We start from the raw sequence: 18626 nt of genomic DNA, 5'->3' as shown, positions 1-18626 counted from the left end.
CAAGACAAAACTTGTACTGAACAAGACCAGATGCGTGCATGTTTGTGCAACACATATCCCATGCAAACGCATGCAAGTGAAGCCGTCGCTTTATGGGCAAATTCTTTGCTGAAAAGTTTCTGTTATGTTTTATTGCTGCCTGTGTAAACATGATTTTTTTTTTAGTGTTTTGCAACCATCAAATGCTACAGTTAAGGTGTAATGTTCTTTTATAAACTGTGCATTCATAATATTGATGGACTTACTGATAACGTTGGTTTTAAAATTTCCAAAGGCTGCTGGAAGATAGACTTTCTCAATATGAAATGCATTTGTCAAGACTTGGCTGTACAAAGTCTCCTGTATGCAGACAGACTTTGTCAATACAGTGCAACAAAAGGCAGTGACATTGTGTATTGTATTGAAAAGCAAATGTTCTGCTCTGTTTCACGTACTTGCACAAGCTTTTTTGGGGGTAAGAAACTGTTCTAGAAAAATGATGTCATCAAAATTATTGTTTTTCACTGAAATAGTTACAATAATCAATGTAACTCCTCTAAAAAAACAGCATTAATCTGTAGTTAAACCTGCCTCCATAAAAGTTTAATTTAACCAGGTTAATCCGGTTTAGAGGGCAACATTAGTCTTGAATTCAGCTTAATCCCTGCCTGGGAAACTGTCTCAATACATCCTTCAGAAAGCCAAGGTTTTTTAGACTAGGACCTACTCCTTATGTAATTTATACCCTGTCCAGAAAACAAGTCCATAGAACAGTCCTGATTACTTATAATGTTCTTGAAATGTAAACTCAGAATGAAACTGAAAAATGCAGAGAGAAAACAGTATCTACAGTCATAAAAAACATCTTTATTCAGCAGTTTAAAATTGCCTCACTCATTCAAAATACCTGAACTTTGGAACTCTGTTTGCGTAAAGTGCCTTTTCAAACAGTCATAAATGTGACAGTAAAATAGGAAATCTCGTACCAACTTAAACGACCTTGACAAAAGAGTTATAAATTGGCTTTGCAAAGCCACTGATTGGCCTGTTCAGCCGTCGGTTATTGCTTCAACCACTGCTGGAGGAGTAAGAAGATGTGGTCGCGGGCTAGAGCCAGTTGGAGGAGATCTTGGGACCTGGCAGGGTACATGTTGGCACAGTGAGCTGTTCCTACACCAGAGAAAAAAAGAGCAAAATTGTAAAACTGAGATTTTCTGAATTACAAGAACAATTATCCACCTTAATAAAATTGGAGTGGAACAAGTACGTCATTGTTCTACTCTAAAACAGTTGTTTGGTAATGTAAAGAAAACACAAATGAAATTCTTGCATGAAAACTTTTGAGACTCAACAAATTTTAGACCTGGAAATACATAATAATATGATATAATTGAAAAAGTTAATGATGAACTCTGGTCAGGACTTACCGTACTTATGATTTTGGCTTGAGTTTTGCACTCCATGTTGTTTCTTATGTCTTCAACCATGCTTTACAGAGACTAATTTTGTCAAATTGAAAATTGGCCAATTGAGAGTAACATCTTTACCAAAATATTAAATAAATAAAGTAAATAAAGTAAAACTTGACTCTATTTCAATACATAGTTACAAATTTTGCTTTTGAAAAAAAAAAGGTTCAACTTATTCTTAACAAAATTCAAATCTGGATTTTGATCAGAAAATCACCAAATACTATTGGGAATAAATTGACAAATGTATTTTTAAGTTAGTATTGTAACCAGCTGAAAAGCCATATCTACCGAGCTAGTCTGCTATCTAAGATAGCAAGTTGAATGGCAAAGGTACGGTACGGTAGCATTACTCAAGCATTTTTAAGTCACAGACTGAATCATAATATTAATTTTTAGAATCTTATTTCTAGACAGTATAACATCACATTTCTTTTGAGCTGTTAGCACAAAGTCAGAGCTTTTCTACCTTAGTGGGATTTCCCATTACACATATTCTTTCTCACCTTTGATGAAAACAGCAGGGAGGTTGGCCGTGATGTCCTGGGTGATCCCCAGTGCATGCCAGGGGTCAATGGACCCATTGGGGAACACTATTCTGGTGGAGCGGATATCATAGCCACCATAATACTCATTGGTCTGGACTACGGCCTCCGCCAGCTGCTCAGCACTTACATTATAGTAGTCTGCACACTGTTTCACATGATACCTGGATGAGAGAATACAATAAGAATAAGGCTAGGAGAAATAAAATGGCCAAGGCATGATGTGGAGGTGATGATGTACTAGAGGGGGCCAGTGCAGGAATAGATAATTATGAGTTTATTCAAGAGACATAATGTTCAGTGTACTCACGGAAGAGGGAAGCCAGCGAATGGCTGGTTGGGCGAATCGGTGCTCTGGTAAAATCCAAATTCAGTGCAGGTCTGGTAGACCCACTGTCTCCCTGACAACACACACACACACAATTTACCCATGGCCAACATATTCATTAGGTTCGTAGAAATCAAGACACTGACAACACAGGGCAGGTCAAGCTAAATACAGCCAGTTTAAAATGGCCTTTTCCACAAAAAATAATTCACTTTCAGTTATTCAGTCCTTATTAAGAGGGGTAAATAGTGCAACTGAAACCCACAAGACAAGGGGGGTGTTTGAGGGATTTTATGCAGATGCACCAGTGGCTTAAGAGACCACTTCCTGTTCCAGTGATCCCCCTCCAGTCCACCCACTCATGAAACTGAGGCTGAGAGCTAGATCCATGTCTAGGATAAGGCTACAATGTGGAATATAGAGAATCAGTTTTTAGTTAAACAGCCAAGTTTTACTCAACACTGAGTGCTTCAATGTGCTTAACAAATAGATTACCTACAGTCTCAGAATAACCCACTATCCTTTGTAAAACTGTATTATTTTAGAGTAAGATGAAAACTTTGCAAGGTTCTTTAAGTAATATTACCCCAAGATTATGACCACATATAGTATTTAGGTGACTTAAAATCCACCTCTCAATCCTATAGACATTACTTTGGGTAGTTTACGTCATTTTAAGAGCTATTCGGTATTTAAATATATTTTGGTGCACCCACTTTACCAGTCCCTGCCTCTTTTATTTCTTATATAGTGAGTAATAACCCACTTTTCCCAAAAAAGCCTTTCAACAACACCCAAAAATGGGTTTGCTGGGTCATGATTGTAACCACATCCCATACTCAACACACGACTGTTCTTGTGGCTGTGTTATATTCTGGTTTCCTGAGACCACTGATGGTGGAGAAATTGGTGTTACAGTTGATTGCTCCAGTATTATTTTTGGGTGACAGTGGAAACATTCAATGTGACATCACACTGTCTATGCCTGTTATCCTCTGTCACAAGGACAAAAACATGCCACCTGACAACCCAACAATAAAATGGACCCAGAAATACAAGCTATATAAAAATAGTTCTTAAAAGTTATTGAGGTTACATTTTTAACCAACAGACCAAAATAACCGTATTTACACACATAAATATACCATTTCCCAGTACGACATGTTCATACCCACCTCCCCCTGCAGCCGGCCCATCCCAGGATGTATTAGTCATGACTTTGAGGTTGCTACTGAAGCTGGCATCCAGGCATGTTAATGAGAAGGTTTCCAACATGAGACGGGCCACAGCGGCATATCGGGCATAAGGCTCTCCCAGTGAGATGTCACTCATCACACCACACAGGACCTGGATGGTGATGTTGGTGCCTATCGCGCCCTATATTGACACAACATCGCCATGCCAAAAAGAAGAGGAAAAAATCTAATTAGTTAAGATGACTTGCCTTTTCTTATCACCTCTTAAATATATCAGGTTAACTCAATTTTATCCAAATTCTGATTTGCTCCAGATTGGATGATATATGGTTATTTATGAATGCTTCTTTTGGCTGAGCGTATTCCCTCAAGTCTGACTGAAAGGACGACCAGAACAAGATACATGAACTTAAGTTTCCCAGATAATTCAGACAAGCGTACACATTACCAAATTAACTTAATTTTATAGCTAAGAGAGGATGACTTTGAACAAAAACAATATAGGATAACAAAGAAATAAAAGAGGCGTAAACATGGAGTTCCTCCGGGGAGATGATTCACAAGTAATGAGATAAAACTAATATGAGTTTATTACTAGACTGATCACTTCAAAAGTGTCTTTGAGCTACAAACTCTCTGCTGCTCAGATAATAGTGTAGAATATGCCCGCTGAGTGCTCTGAATAAAATTTTAGAAAAACAACTATTGTCCCCAATGTACTTTACATTAGAGTCACACAATAACATGACAACATTCCTCCACAAATTTTGTGAAAATATGACTGGCAGTGCAGCAATTTTCCCTTTGAAATGTTTCAAGGGGAAAAAATATTAAGAAAAAGAGAAAGCCTGAATACACTGTGATGTGATACTGCAAAACAAGAAAACATGAAAGACTTCAAGGGATAAGTGTTTTTTTGTATGACGCTGTATCATATTCTGACATCTACATAGTGCTTTTATCCAAAGCGCTTTACATTGTGTCTGCTGCTTATTCACCCATTCAAACACACACTCACACACCAACAGGGGCAATTTAGGGTTCAGTATCTTGCCCAACAACACTTTGACATGCGGACAGGAGGAGTTGGGCATCGAACCCCCGACACTTTGCTTAGCGGACCGCTCTACCTGCTAATCCACAGCCGCTCCCACAGCTTGAGGGGCAGGTGTGTTTGTTTACCTGGCTATCTCACACTGGAAATCATTGGGTGTTTTTCCACATGCAGGCCTCCAATCAGATATTTTCTCGTTTTTGTTCGCTGCCACCAAACACATTGTTGCCTGCAACAGCTTAAAGGATCAGTTTGCTCAAATTTAGAGGGACCAATATGCTGAAACATGGGCACGTAAAGCTATCAACAATGGCAATACTGCAAGAGATGAGAGAGCAATTATGTGTATAATCAGCTAGCTGGATGTACCATGATGAGCTCAAGTTTCATCATGCAGTATTATGCCTGTGGTCATTTCAGTTTTCTCTACATGCTAAACTTAACTGCAAGTAATTTTCTTCCTAATCACACGTACTTAAACACATTTCATGTAAATAATGAAGAGCGATTATGATAGTATTGGGTTGATGTATCATGGCTAGATGTATACATGCCAGCCCCAGGTGTTTTCTCTTACTGTTAATTAAACAACAATAAATGTCCATGAGATTAACTCTTAAATCTCAGTATTTAAGTAAATACTTGAACGTTATGGCTGCAGTGAGAGATTTCATTGATTTATTTTCTTAGTTTAACCTTTATTCAATTAAGAAAACCTCACAGATTTTTTTCCCCTCAAGTGGCCAAGATGCTATATAAGCAACAGAGAAACAAAAAACGAACAAATGGTAACAAACTGCCAATTGAAACATTTAAACATTAGTCAAAATCATAGAAAAAGTTCTTTGTGAAGACATGAATAATGCCACATAGTGTTCATAGTGCCACAGGCTTTCCCACCATAATCAATAGACATGTGAATATGCAGTGCTCAGGCTCTATATAGATCAAAACTATCTCTGCATGAATAAAAAGGTTAGCCCAGCGATCAAAGAAGACAGTTCATGGGAACTGTTGGATATCTGTAGTGATCCAATCTCTGTATCTACCCACAATGCCCCTCAAAAAGTATCATGGCTACTCAGTGTCATCAGTCTAACATTATTCCAGGTATAAACTTGCCCCGAAACAAAATATGTTGTTGGAATGAGGGTTGCAGGAGTAAACAGTTGGCAGTGACTGCAGAAAGCGTTGTTGCCTATAAATGAGCCTGTACTACTATCCCATCATGCATCTCTCTGCATCTTCTATTCGGAGTAAAAAGAGGAACTGTTAGTACTTGTTCTGCAAGCTGTAGTGTTACATAATATCCTTCCGAATTTTATGAAGCACCCCATTGATAACCCCTCGACTGTGGGTTACACTGCTCTGACTCTTCTGATTGAGTTACACCTCACTTCTGGTTCGTACACAAATTCCTCGGCGGTACCTAAAACCTGGTAGTTTGCTCTATACCTAGCCCTTTGTGTCAGAGAGGCAGCTGTTGGCTGTGTTTGTCTGCAAGCGCTGTGGACTCTGTGGCCCACCGCTCCTCTCAGTTCTTTTATAAGCGTCTCTTTAGCTCGGGGCGACAGGAAACCAGAGAGACCAAAGAGTCTTTTGTTACTTTTTCACATCAGCTTATTGGTAACCGGACTCACGTCTCCTCAAGGCACCAGGGGGGACAGAGAGGGGATGGGATGAAGAAAGAGGAGGGGAAAAGAGGGGTAATTTGTAAAAATGGGCACCAAGAGGGAAAAAGAAAGGTGACAGATGTTACAGATAATCAGAAAAAGGAGAGAATAATTGCACTACATTTGGGAAGTATACGGTATATGAGTCAATGGGGAGTTTGTGAAACAGCTTTAAGATTTCCCACATGTTTGAGACTAGGGCTGGGCAATATATCAATATCTACCATTTATTGTCTATCAATATAATTGTTTTACAGGATTGTTTTAATATTATGGATTGTGACACTCAGTTTTGTCATCCAAATTAACAATACAAAAAAATAAATCAGAGAAAGAGTCATACTTCTCCCAGTATGTTTTTCAAAACATTTAAAGAAATAGTTCATTTCGGAAAATACGTTTATTTGCTTTCTTACCAAGAGTTAAATGAAGAAGACCACTCCCATGTCTGTATGCTAAATATAAAGCTACAGTCAGAAGCTGGTTAGCTTAGCTTAAAGACTGGAGACAGAGGAAAACTGTTAGCCTGTGTCTGTCCGAAGGTAACAAAATCTGCCTAGAGCTCACTAATTAATACATTATATCTCGTTTGTTTAATCCATATAAAAATCGAAGTGTAAAGAGGGCAAGTTGTGGTTTTATGGGAAGTTATGTGCAAGACTATTTCGAAGCAGTGATTTCCTGGACCTTCCGCTGTTTGCCTGGCAACCTCATGGTGACAATAAGACTACAGGTGCTAGTTGGGGGATGCTGTTACCTTTGGATAGAGACAGGCTAGCTGTTCCCCCCGTTTCTCGTCTTCATGCTAAGCTAAGCTAACCCTTGGTTAGCTGTAGCTTCATATACCATACAGACATGAGAGTGGTATCAAGCTTCTCATTTTGCTCTCAGCAAAAAAGAAATAGCCATATTTCCCAAAATGTCAAACTATTCCTTTAACCATGACAGCTGAAGTTTCATTTTTCCATTACTATACAGTCAGTGTGATGGATATCACCTGAACACCTTGCCATATGCATTTCCATATTATGATATATAACAAAAAAATTCTCAAAAATGTCTTCTGGTAATGCATCTCATTCAAGACTCCTTTGCTCACTAGGTTTTGATATACTGTCTGCATAAGGCCAGTATTGTTAAAAATCTGATATCAGCAGTCAGTGTCCACACTCAATATACCATTAAATAACATAACGCCGGTTGATTTACTGCAGAAATAATCAATACTACACCGGCTGTTCATGTTGAAACCACTATCCTAAATTGATTATCATGGACCATTTTCAAATTTCATTCTCACTGATTATTCTCACCAATATTATTGTCATTACATCATTGGAGGATGTCACTATTGTTTATTGTGTTTCAGAAGTTTTTCTACTCTAAGAATATCAATCAAACAAGTTTTCTGACTGTCTTCATAAACATATAAGTCTAACCAGACTTCCTACTGTCCAATGTTATCTTACTCATTTTACCCTCCTGAGTCACAAGCCACCTAAATATAGTTTAAAAAAAGGGGCATCACTTTTCTTATAGAGATAGAGACATAAGCAAGCAACGAGCCCCAGAACAACCCTGGAGACCCTCTTGCATGACAGTATATCTGGGCCTCTCCTTGTTAAACAATGGAGGGTTTATTATGTTTCAGTATACTGCTTGGGCTGTCTGCAACCCTCCTTCACCTCATAGCTGCCTTCCACTCAACCAAGACTGGACAAAGGTTCACCACAAATTCTCCTTTAATGTCCCCTTTTTCTGAATCAGGTCAACTTCGAATAAATCATGTCACATCTGATGCATTGTTTTTATATCAAGTGCCCAACTTTGCTATGGGTCCACCTCTGACAGAATATATTTTTTTCTGATCAGTCAATAAAAAAGGCAAGCCGCCTAAAAGGTCTTCTATTTTTTTTTATTTTAACCTGGAATTTTTCCCATGGTACTGTTTATATCATCAATATATCAAATATGTCAAATTGTAAATGCTTGAGGGATTTTAGTGATTGATTTTTGAGTGAAATTATATTTTAGTTGTCTTTGACATATTAGTACAGTACTAGTGAGTCATGCATCAAGATACCTATAATGGTGCAACTGATGAAAATGTGGTAAATGTGGTTAGAATCAGTCAGCAAGATTGGGGTCTAGATTGAAAATGGCTGGATTATCTTTTAAACAGATAAAAATCTCTTGAGCCTTAACCTCTAACCTCTGGCGGTAATGCGTATTAGGTACATTACCGCCACCTTCTGCTCCAGAGTGTGTACCAGAGATTGAATCCTACACATTAATCCTGTCTGTCTAACGAACTCAATGAAAACTCTACTGCTCCACCCACTTGGTAGGCTCATTAAAGTTTTAAGGCTTCCTAAATTCTTCCTTCATATATTGTCTTTCTTGATCATACGCAGTACAATCTATGCTTGCATGCATAATAGTCTCCTCAGCCATCTGGAAAAAAATATGTGCATATATCGGTATCGGCATTGGCAATCGGCCACAGTGAGTTGGAAATATCGGCATATCGTATATCGGCAAAAAATCCAATATTGTGCATCCCTATTATGTGTTTAGTCTTTCACCCCCTTGGGATGCAAAGAATACATAAAAATGGCAAAATTATTGGAATAGTTCAACATTTTGGAAAATAAACCGATTCACTTAGCTCTCAAACCATTTTGTTGTTGTGTGCAGTGACTTTCTATCACTTCCTATGCTGGTTACCTTCTAGAACTGTCATTTTACGCTTTGGTTTTGTTTTCCCCTGTTTCTGGTCTTTATGCTAAGCTAAACTAAGCAGCTGCTAGTTGTAGCTTCATGATAGACAAACATGAGACTGGTATCAATCTTTTCACATAACTCTCTGCAAAAAGGCAAATATATGTATTTCCCCAAATGTCAAACTATTCCTTTAAAGGGGCACTCCACCAAATGTACATATCACAATATTCAGTTGCATATTAAGGATCCAGTGTTTTTGGAACTTGACCCATCCTAGGGGCGGAAAGTTAGGAAAACTCAGCCTCTTCTGAATCAATTTTGAATTTTTTTTTTTTAACCTGTCCGTTGGACATCCTCCAAGTTTATGGGAGCGCAATACTAAGTCAGTGGAGTGCCCCTTTAAAGACATCAACTGTTGGCACATAATATAAGTTTTTGGTTGCTTCACCCCAAAACCCAGCTGTGTCTGCCTCCACAATCAATGTTTTACTGATGTTTTACTGGAGTTATTTGGCCTGTGTCTCTTCTCTCTCACCTCAAACCCCCTGTTGTCTTCATTGTACTGGACCACATCCATAAAGTTGCCAGCCAGCGTTTCCAGGAAGTAGGCAGAGTCCATCTCTGTCTGGATCTGCAGTTTGGAACACAAACTGGAAAGGGAGAGGAGAAGGAGAGAGGAAAGAGAGGAAAAAAGAAGGAGGAGGTTACGTAGAGTAGAGAACAGAACAGGAGGGCAGAAGGTAGAGGAAAGGAAGCAAGGGAGCAGGGAGGAAGAGAAAGGAGAAGAAGAGAATGGAGGGGGGAAAATGGGGGAGGATAAAGGTGGAGGAAGACAGATATGAAAATGGGAGGAATGTTATTGTCCAGAACCTGTTAACATTTGCTCTTTTCCTGTGTCCTCAGGAAAAAAACTTACTAGAAGTACACAACTAGCCATTAACAAGTGTTTAGAGAGTTACTACCCATCATAACCTCCAAAATATTACGCTTCTTTAGAGCAGCGACCACCATAGATAATTGGTAAAGCTATCTGCAATCTAGAACAAATCAGATTGTGTTGAGTGGAAAAACCCTTTTCCACAAGAAGTGAGAGTCTGAACAGTTAATTTTACTTCTGAGTGGGACAGTGATTCATTAAAAGTGAATACACAGATACTGATTAGGGTCATCTGTCAAGATGGCAGTAATGAAATGCAGTGTCAAATTGGAAATGATAGTGTTTGTTATAATTTAACCGAGAGTCTGTGTGTATAGATGAAGACGTGCATGAGTCACTGCCTATAAAAAAGATTGAGGTGGTGAAATGATGGCTTCCTCAACAGATTTATCTCTCATACCCTCACTCTGGCAAATTATAGTAACATGCCGATTTTAGAAACAACTCATCTGTGTGTCTGCGTGGTGAAAGATACTTCCTTTATGATGAAATCATGACGCAAGTACTGTATTCTCTAAGGGACTGTGGTTTGGAAGCTGGACAAGCCTCAAAACCACCTTTTGTGACCTTTGTGTGTTTGTGCCTGCATGAGAACATGTCTGCATCTACGTTATGCATGATCTGCGAGAAAATAAAAAATGTCCAATGTGGTCAGGACAGTGCAGACACAAAGACAAGTGTTCTCCATGACAGCATTACTTCTTTCAGACAAGCCATGCCATTATAAAAGCCATTTAAGCCTTATAATTCATCATGCTGACCGACCATACAGTCACTATAACAACCTAAAATACGCAAATATAAAATAACATCAGAGACAGCCCATAATGACAGCAGACATAGCACCAGCATGCTAAGAATAACTTCATGCTTACAGTGTCAAAACAAAACAATGAAAGACACTGAAAAAGAAATAACGTAATGAGAGAATGAGAAAATGTCAAAGATAAATGCTGGTGTACATTACATTTGGTTAAACAGGAGCCAGAGGCCTTTTTAAAGGGTCGGTTCACCCAAATAAGTAACAAAAACATATTTTCTCACTTTCCATGCAGCCATGCAGATAGTTTTGTTTTTGTGCCCGGGTTTTGAGACATCCATCTCTGAGATTTCTGACATTACCTCAGCACAATGGCAACGAATATAAATTTTGGTTGTGGTGTTTATTTGATTTTTAGAATTTAAAGTTGCATTCACATATTCTTTGGGCCTTTGGGAGCACAGAAGAAGCTGAAAACACAACACTGACATATTAAAACCTTAACCGTAAATGCATGTTACACAAGGGGGAAAAAAACTCCATAAAAAAGGTGAAACATGCCCTGACAAATTATTGCTGACAAAATTGTTATAAAGCAAACAGTTGCCTATTCACACCTCGAGGAGACATGAGGCAATATTAGCATTCATTTGCAGGTGTGTTTCTGGCAAACTGACAAATGTAAATCCAAAATTCATTGGCCTTATGGGCCCACCAGTTCCTGAAAGAAGTTGCTTTGGTGCAAATTGGTGCAGCTAAACGCACCAATGTGTTCACCAGCTAGTCGCTAACTTTGTCGGACTGAGGTTTGGTGCTGGGCAGGTAGCTTACAGAGCTAGTATCAGAGGTATTTTGTTTTTGTTTCGTTTGCTTTTTAACCAAAAAAGCTACCTGCTGCATCTAGAACTGAGGTTGGTGAGAGTTAAGCTCACAGATGGCCTCTAATGAGCTAAATTAGCTAAAAGATAGAAAAAAGCTCTGTACAGCTGATGGATAACGCCACTACAAGGACCCTATTTCACAGTACACGTAGTCATTTAATACATTGTTTGTATAAAAACTGTTAAGCGCATCTTTAAAATTTTCAATATCAGTATCCATTCCATGAACCTCCATTGTATCAGGTTGGAGGCAGAAATCTCAGGTGCGATTATCTCAAAATGTTGGCAGTTAATATCAAAACTATCTGCATGGCAGGATGCCAATAGAGACAAATGATAGAAGTATAGAAGTATGTGTTTTTGTAACACCCTTTAAGCAGTAGCCACTGAAAACTTGAACAAATTAATAATCATCATTATGAATGAATGCTCTGCTGTGTGTGGAATATGATTAAAATGTTCAGTTTAGTTTGATAGCTTTCCATAGACAATCAATGTAGTGTTGATCAATCCTACAATAAACACAAGTTATCAAATCTGTATCATATCCATCCTATCGCGGTTGGATGACACTGGCTGACTGGCTATACTCTTAATTCGGATATCTGCCCGTTGTATTACAAACAGATGAGTCTAAGACTAAATTAGACCCTCTCTGGAGCTGGTCCGACATTCCAGAGTCCCAGGCTCAGTCCAAAAGGCCTCGAGGACGCTCATCACGCTGTAACAGGACCTGACTCAAACCAGGACCCAATACAACCCCCGCTGCTCTTTGAACTACATAGCTCCAGCTGTCACTACAGTCCACCTGATCTCAGACTAACCCTATACCTGCTCTCATATGACTGTGTTGTTTCACACGCACTGATAACTGTCTGAAAATGAGCAATGGTATATTTTAATATTTTGGGAAATATGCTTATTTGCTTTCTATACCAAGAGTTATATGAGAACATTGATATCACTCTCATATCTGTCTGTTAAACATGACACAACAGCCAGAAGCCAGTTAGCTTAGCTTAGCATAAAGACTGGAAACAAAGGGAAAAAGCTAGCCTGGTTCCACCAACTTGTGGTTTTACAGGTAGTTATGTGTGCAACTACTTCTTGGCCGATGCAGTGATTTCCTGGAGTCTTGTAACTGAGTTTTCCAGGCAACTAGTGACTCCAGGAATTCACTGCACCCCGCCAAGATATAGTCCAGCCTTTATACAGATACAAATTGCCCTGTTTTGTACAGATTAAACAAAGCAGGAAAAAAAAGTGTTAATTAGTGAGCTTTAGAGGTCTTGGTAGATGGATTTTATTACATCTGTATAGAGCCTGGCTTGCTGTTTCTCCCTGTTTCCAGGCTGTATGCTAAGTTAAGCTAAATGTCGCCTAGCTGTAGCTTCATATTTAATAGACAGAGACACAAGAATGGTATCAATTTTTTCCTCTAACTCTGGGAAAGAAAGCATATAACCAGATTTTCCAAAATGTCAAACAATTCATTTAAACCTGCAGTGCGGAACTTTTACATATAAATGAACGTCATTTACATTCAAGCCCCCAAAAAAGTTCACACAATGCTGATTACGCCTATAACTGCCAGATAAATCTCTCTGTATTTCACAGTATACAGAGTTTTTAAATCTCATGTCAGATGGGACATTCCTGCTCTGGCTGTTTAAAAGCGCACCCAGAGACTTTTGCCTGCTAAGCCAGCTAACTTCCCGTTAGCCCTCTGCTAACTTGAATGGGGATAAAATAATTTAATCATGCAGCTCTTCTAGACTTTCCAAATGTTATCGGACCAAATGGATCAAATTCTGATAGTGAAACAAGTAATTTTGCGGGGGTTGTGTAATGCTTTAAACAATTTATACACTGTTTTACAGTAGCGACAGAGTAGGCTACAGTGGAGCCTATCATGTAAGCACGTGTCAACAGTGTTTTTGTGATTACTCTCACTGCCAGAATGGGGAGACAAAAGTCTTGCACTCGAGCTTTAGGACAGTAGCTCCACGCAAAATAAAGGCAATACATTATGCACATAGTGTAATTCCGAGATTGTGCCAAAACTGCAACAACGATTCCTCTACAAATTTATACAGGACAGATAGCTATGACAGCTATAGCTTTCATTACAAACTCCATGGTCATTTCTGTGATTTGACAGCAAAGACACTCTACAGACCTTTATCACAGCAGTTTAAAAGTTTGAGGAAAAGGTCCACAGGTGTTGTCACTATTCTGTCTGATCAGATGTCTGTTCAGGTTGACGGTTGGTCGAACAATGCTGGGAGTTTACCGAGGTCATCAAATTTCCTTTACTATTGACAATAGTAGAGGTCTAATTTGTCCTGCCCTAAAATTCGCTAAAAAGCTAACAGGAGAGTGAGTGAGATGTCCGCACAATCCTGACAAGAGCTCTAATCAAGCAAAGTAAAATCACTGTACTATGTTCAGGTGTACTGAACTGTGTAGTTTAAGAACCAATTATCCCAGGCAGTACTGGATTCAGTACTGCCTGGGATAATTGGTTATTTTATGTAACAATTTATGGAATTGAAATCCTATCAAATAAAAACAAAAAATTTCCAACAAATGTAATCAAATACTGAATAAATACAACACTGGGGCTAGAAACTGTGATAGAAAATTAAATGTATAAAAACACTAATAGTAATATAAATGTATTATGCAATGAGAGTTCTTCCTTGTGGAGTAAATATATAGTATAATTAATATCTGTATCTATGTTTACATGAAGATATCATAATGTGAACTGGCAACATATCATAATTTACATCCCCATCTCATACCAGCTTACTCAAGAGAGAGATTATGTTTGGTTGGTTATCTAGTTGAGATTACATTTATGAACTTAAATACAGTCTGATACTTGAAAGAAGTCTTGTAATGCTATTTCTACTTCCACATCTTTTAGGATGACGTACATCATCCCAAGCCTTGTCAGCTCACATTCTGCTGTACGTTACATGATAGAGAAAGCAGGTGACAAAGAGTATAGGTACTATACTTGAAATCTTTGGTGATGTTGCTGTAGGTCTTGGGGTCTTTGAGGAGCTCCACTAGGGTATCTGAAGCCTTTTTCACCAGTAGGGGGCACTCTGCATTTTCTGAGGCCAGCGAACGCCACACAACCTCCAAGTATTCTGGTGAAATACGCAGACAGAGGGAGAGGTGGATACTTAAACCTGGGCTGCTATAAAAAGACCACAATAATACACAAAAACGCAGTTAAACATACAGGACTATTTTGAGTAACTGCAAAAGCACTAATTCGTCTTCAAAGAACGCGTGAATCAACGTCTATTCAAGTGCTTGGGAATTATTTATTTAAAAAGGTTTTGGGTAAGGCTGAAAATGAAATGATGAGTCTTCACGGTTTACAACACACTAATAACAGCCAGGAGAAACTTTGCATTACAAAATCTTGGAATATTTCCACTTGGAGTGAATGCCAACCTCTTACTGGTAATAATGCTGACTAACTGCTGTTGTTTTGGGAAATAATAACCATGTGGTGCGATGAGCCAGGGGATAAAAGATAGCTGACGTCAGTGCACCATGTAGACTCTTCTCTGTGTGTTTTGTATCTGATATTTTCTTACAGTCAAAGGGAATGTGGCTCAACTGTGTGCGATAGTGTCTTCAAGATAGCATGAGCGTGTGGGTGGAACAGCACAGGTCCATGTTCAAAGCCACTTTGACCTTGATTCCAGCCTGCCGTCTTCCGGAGGAAAACAATGAGCTCAGCCAAACACAACACAGACACAGATAGAGAATGAACCATTCCCCATCTTTGATCTGTCTGGGACTCTTACTTCCAAAACAGTGAGCAAAACTGGAAAAATGCTGTGAATTTCATATTAACTCTTGATGTGTTCTACAGAGTTGCTGATACTGTAGCACACTGTAGGAATTACAGGCAAATTCAATTCAGAAGAAGAGCTGTTACATTATGTAGAGCTGAATTTAATAGTGAAACATAAAATTCAATAATCTCAAGTCACCTTTCATGTGGTATTTAGTTTGTTTCCTGGTGGCAAATCTATCTTAAATTCCTTGATTTTTTTGATAGAGTTTGGCATAAACCTCCAAAAGGGATGCATGTCTCAGGGCTAAACTTTATAAGGTGAAAATGAAGACTGATATTCAAATCAATTCAATTCAATTTTATTTATATAGCGGCAATTGATAACAAAAGTTATCTCAGGGCACTTATAAGTGTGTGTGTGTGTGTGTGTGTGTGTGTGTGTGTGTGTGTGTGTGTGTGTGTGTGTGTCATATATGATGCAATGTCTCTTTGTACCTGGGAAGTTGACAGTAGCATGAACAGGTGCGCTGGTGGCCACAGAGGCATGGACCAGGTGAGGGTACTTCAGCCTGAACCAAGCAGCAAGGGAGCCCGGGTACGACCCACCGAACGCCACCCACTTCCTGTTGGTCAGCCCTTTGCTCTCACCCATCACAGTGCGGAAGTGAGCCAGGTCAGCCAATGCCTGACGACTACTGAGGAAACGCAGGCTGTCTGTGCTCAGGTCACTAAATGGAGAGAAGAGGGAATGCATCATTTAGTCTATACAATATACCATCTGAGCCATGAGAAGGACCGTCCTTATCTGAATGCAGAGCTGCCATCTAGTGGTACAACAGCTGAAACATCAGCTACTGCACACACCAGGAACATAAAGCTGGTGATGTGAATGTCCTTTTGTTGATCCCATATTATTGTGCAACCAGAAAACTGAAAGCTCTTTATCTGCTGTGAACACATAAGGGTGATCTACACAGCTGCTATTTAGCACAGGTCATACTGTAAAGTGGTATTTCCACTGGGAAACTACTGGATTGATTTCATTTATCTTCATTCTATAGCAGGTGTCAACATTACAGTGTAAGAAGCTGAATAGCCGGGGTGAATGAACAGAAACCAAATCTTCTGTCTTTGAAGCAACCTCGCTGAAAGTAATGGATAAGCAGAATTCATAACCAAGAGTAATTGACATGGACTTTGACTGTACGGCCCTTCAGTGTAACAGATGTAATTAATTTGCATTTTGCAAGGACTCAAAAAAGAAAGACGGCACCTTTGCAATAAGTTACGTGTGTTGCACGAACATTTCATCATAATTCACACTGGTGGTCTGACGGCTGATTGAAAGACCACATCTCAGAAGTTTGCTAACGACTCCTCTCACCCCAGTTACAGACTGTTTACACTGCTGAAGTCTGGCAGACGCTTCAGTAGCCTTTAAACTGAGGCTGAGAAGACGTTTTTATCCTCAGGCTGTTAATAAACTATTCATAAGGTAATGTAGCAAATATGGTGTATAGTGTATATACTGTGTAGTGTAAATATAAATATACTGTTGTCTCTGCTGTTGCACATTCTGCTGTTTTTTGCACATTCACCTGCTCACCTGTTGTTAACTATACTATACATTAAGTGTACATGTGTTATTTATCTGTCTATTTATCTATATTTTAAGGCTTATTTATATAATTTTATATGTTTAATGTGTCTTTAAATCTTTCCTTTTTATATTTCTTCACAATCCCCAAAGTCCATACCCCTTCTAATTCTTTTCTCTTCTTATATGACCTAATGTTGCAGTCTATGGAGCCAGAATGTAATTTCCTGTATGTTAAATAAAACCTTTGAATAAAACCTCTGAATCTGAAGATATAACACCACCACACAGATTTCACACCTATAGGTTGTTTTCTTTGTTACAAACCAAAGTGGCAAAGTGTGTTTGCATTTAGCTTATTTTCGCTCACAGTGATGTTACATGAACCAAAATAGTGGAAGTGAAACTGACAATAAGAAATTATTTTGGCACTGAGAAGAGTCAAACCAAACCTAATAATAGTCATTAAATCATTGAATAACGATGCTTTTTCTGTACTTTGCTGCCATAATTGACTTTTTAAATTTTCATACTGGTAAAGAATACATGAAGAAAACAGGATTTTTAGTTACTAACACCTGTACTGCCAAAACGAACTTCCTCTGGTGTTCACACTGTTCAGACTTTTATTAAACCGCTCTAAACAAGCTTGGAGTGAACACACCCTCAAACAAGAATTGAACCAATAAGGTCAAACATACTCTGTTGGGTGACTCTTCCCATAGAAGCGATGTTCCAACATCAAGCAAAGAGCTCCCAGTTTCTCAGCATAGGTCAGCCAGGTGCCGTACTGCATCCATGCTGGATTGGCTGGGCCCTCTCCACCTATCATCAGAAACACCGGGCCACCTGGCTTGTAGAAGGCTTCATTCACAAAGTACCTCTGAGAAAGGAAAACGGGAGGGAGGGTTACAAAGACAGGGAAACATCATGGGCCAGTTTTGCATCAGTGTATGTAGTCTTTACAATGAGCCCAAAAAGGTACATTTCTTAACACATGGCAAGGTACAGGACTGGCATGATCTGATCACATTTTAAAAATATATATTCAAGCCTTGAGAGGACACACATAACACATGAACAGACTTACTTGCTTCCACACTCTGCTGTCTGCACCATTGAAGTGATCCAGTTTCTGAGTAAACCAGAGTTCCTCAAACACATCTCTCTTTCTGGTATCCTGCACTCCACTAAACTTCCTGAAACCCTTATACTGTCCCTCTCCCAAAACAAAGAGAGTAAATAGAAAACATATTGTTGCTTTACACACACGTAGCCCACACGTCTGCTTGAAAGCCATGTTGATATAAACAGGGGGGAAACAGTTAGGGGCATGTGATTGGATGTGGTCATATGACTTCTTCTTTTTCTGCTACTTTAAATCACCTGCAAAAAATGGGAGATATGGGTTTCCTGCGTATTTCCGAATTACGCTGTAATACTTGCAGGTAATTATTGCCATGTATAATTTTTAGTGAACTTGGTTGATAATTTTGAGTATAAGTTTCTAGATTATAGTATTAGTTTGTCTGTAATAAAAAATATTTAAAATATATGGACAGACATTTTCTTAACTGTTTGAACTTGACTCTCTCTCTCAGTTGTAAAATATAGTCTCAAATGTATCACTCCTGTGATGCGTGAAAATACTGCAAAA

At 38.8% G+C, this 18626-nt stretch overlaps 1 protein-coding gene across 1 annotated transcript; it reads right to left on the bottom strand.

The window, feature by feature from the left end:
- Nucleotides 1–826: 826 nt before the first annotated feature.
- On the bottom strand, nt 827–18340 carry prss16 (serine protease 16). The gene is made up of 9 exons (XM_042414108.1): nt 18060–18340; nt 17671–17852; nt 15868–16100; nt 14572–14707; nt 9504–9618; nt 3497–3698; nt 2304–2394; nt 1955–2157; nt 827–1149 (listed from the first exon to the last, which is right to left on the bottom strand). Exons 1-9 carry the CDS (start codon nt 18267–18269, stop codon nt 1040–1042), a joined length of 1482 nt encoding a protein of 493 aa, XP_042270042.1. The 5' UTR covers nt 18270–18340; the 3' UTR covers nt 827–1039.
- Between the last annotated feature and the right edge of the window lie 286 nt (nt 18341–18626).

Source organism: Thunnus maccoyii, chromosome 6 (genome assembly GCF_910596095.1).
Source record: "Thunnus maccoyii chromosome 6, fThuMac1.1, whole genome shotgun sequence".
Taxonomy (NCBI): domain Eukaryota; kingdom Metazoa; phylum Chordata; class Actinopteri; order Scombriformes; family Scombridae; genus Thunnus; species Thunnus maccoyii.
The sequence above is the reverse complement of the archived record's forward strand: the minus strand, read 5'-3'. Positions and strand labels throughout refer to the sequence as shown.

Excerpts from the sequence above, each read along its gene's own strand:
- prss16 (XM_042414108.1), bottom strand. The coding sequence starts at position 18,269 with ATGGCTTTCAAGCAGACGTGTGGGCTACGTGTGTGTAAAGCAACAATA. Across the intron at positions 14,708-15,867 it reads TGCTACTGTCAACTTCCCAG|AATACTTGGAGGTTGTGTGG; the intron begins GTACAAAGAGAC and ends GTATTTCACCAG. Across the intron at positions 2,158-2,303 it reads TTCGCTGGCTTCCCTCTTCC|GTATCATGTGAAACAGTGTG; the intron begins GTGAGTACACTG and ends TCTCTCATCCAG.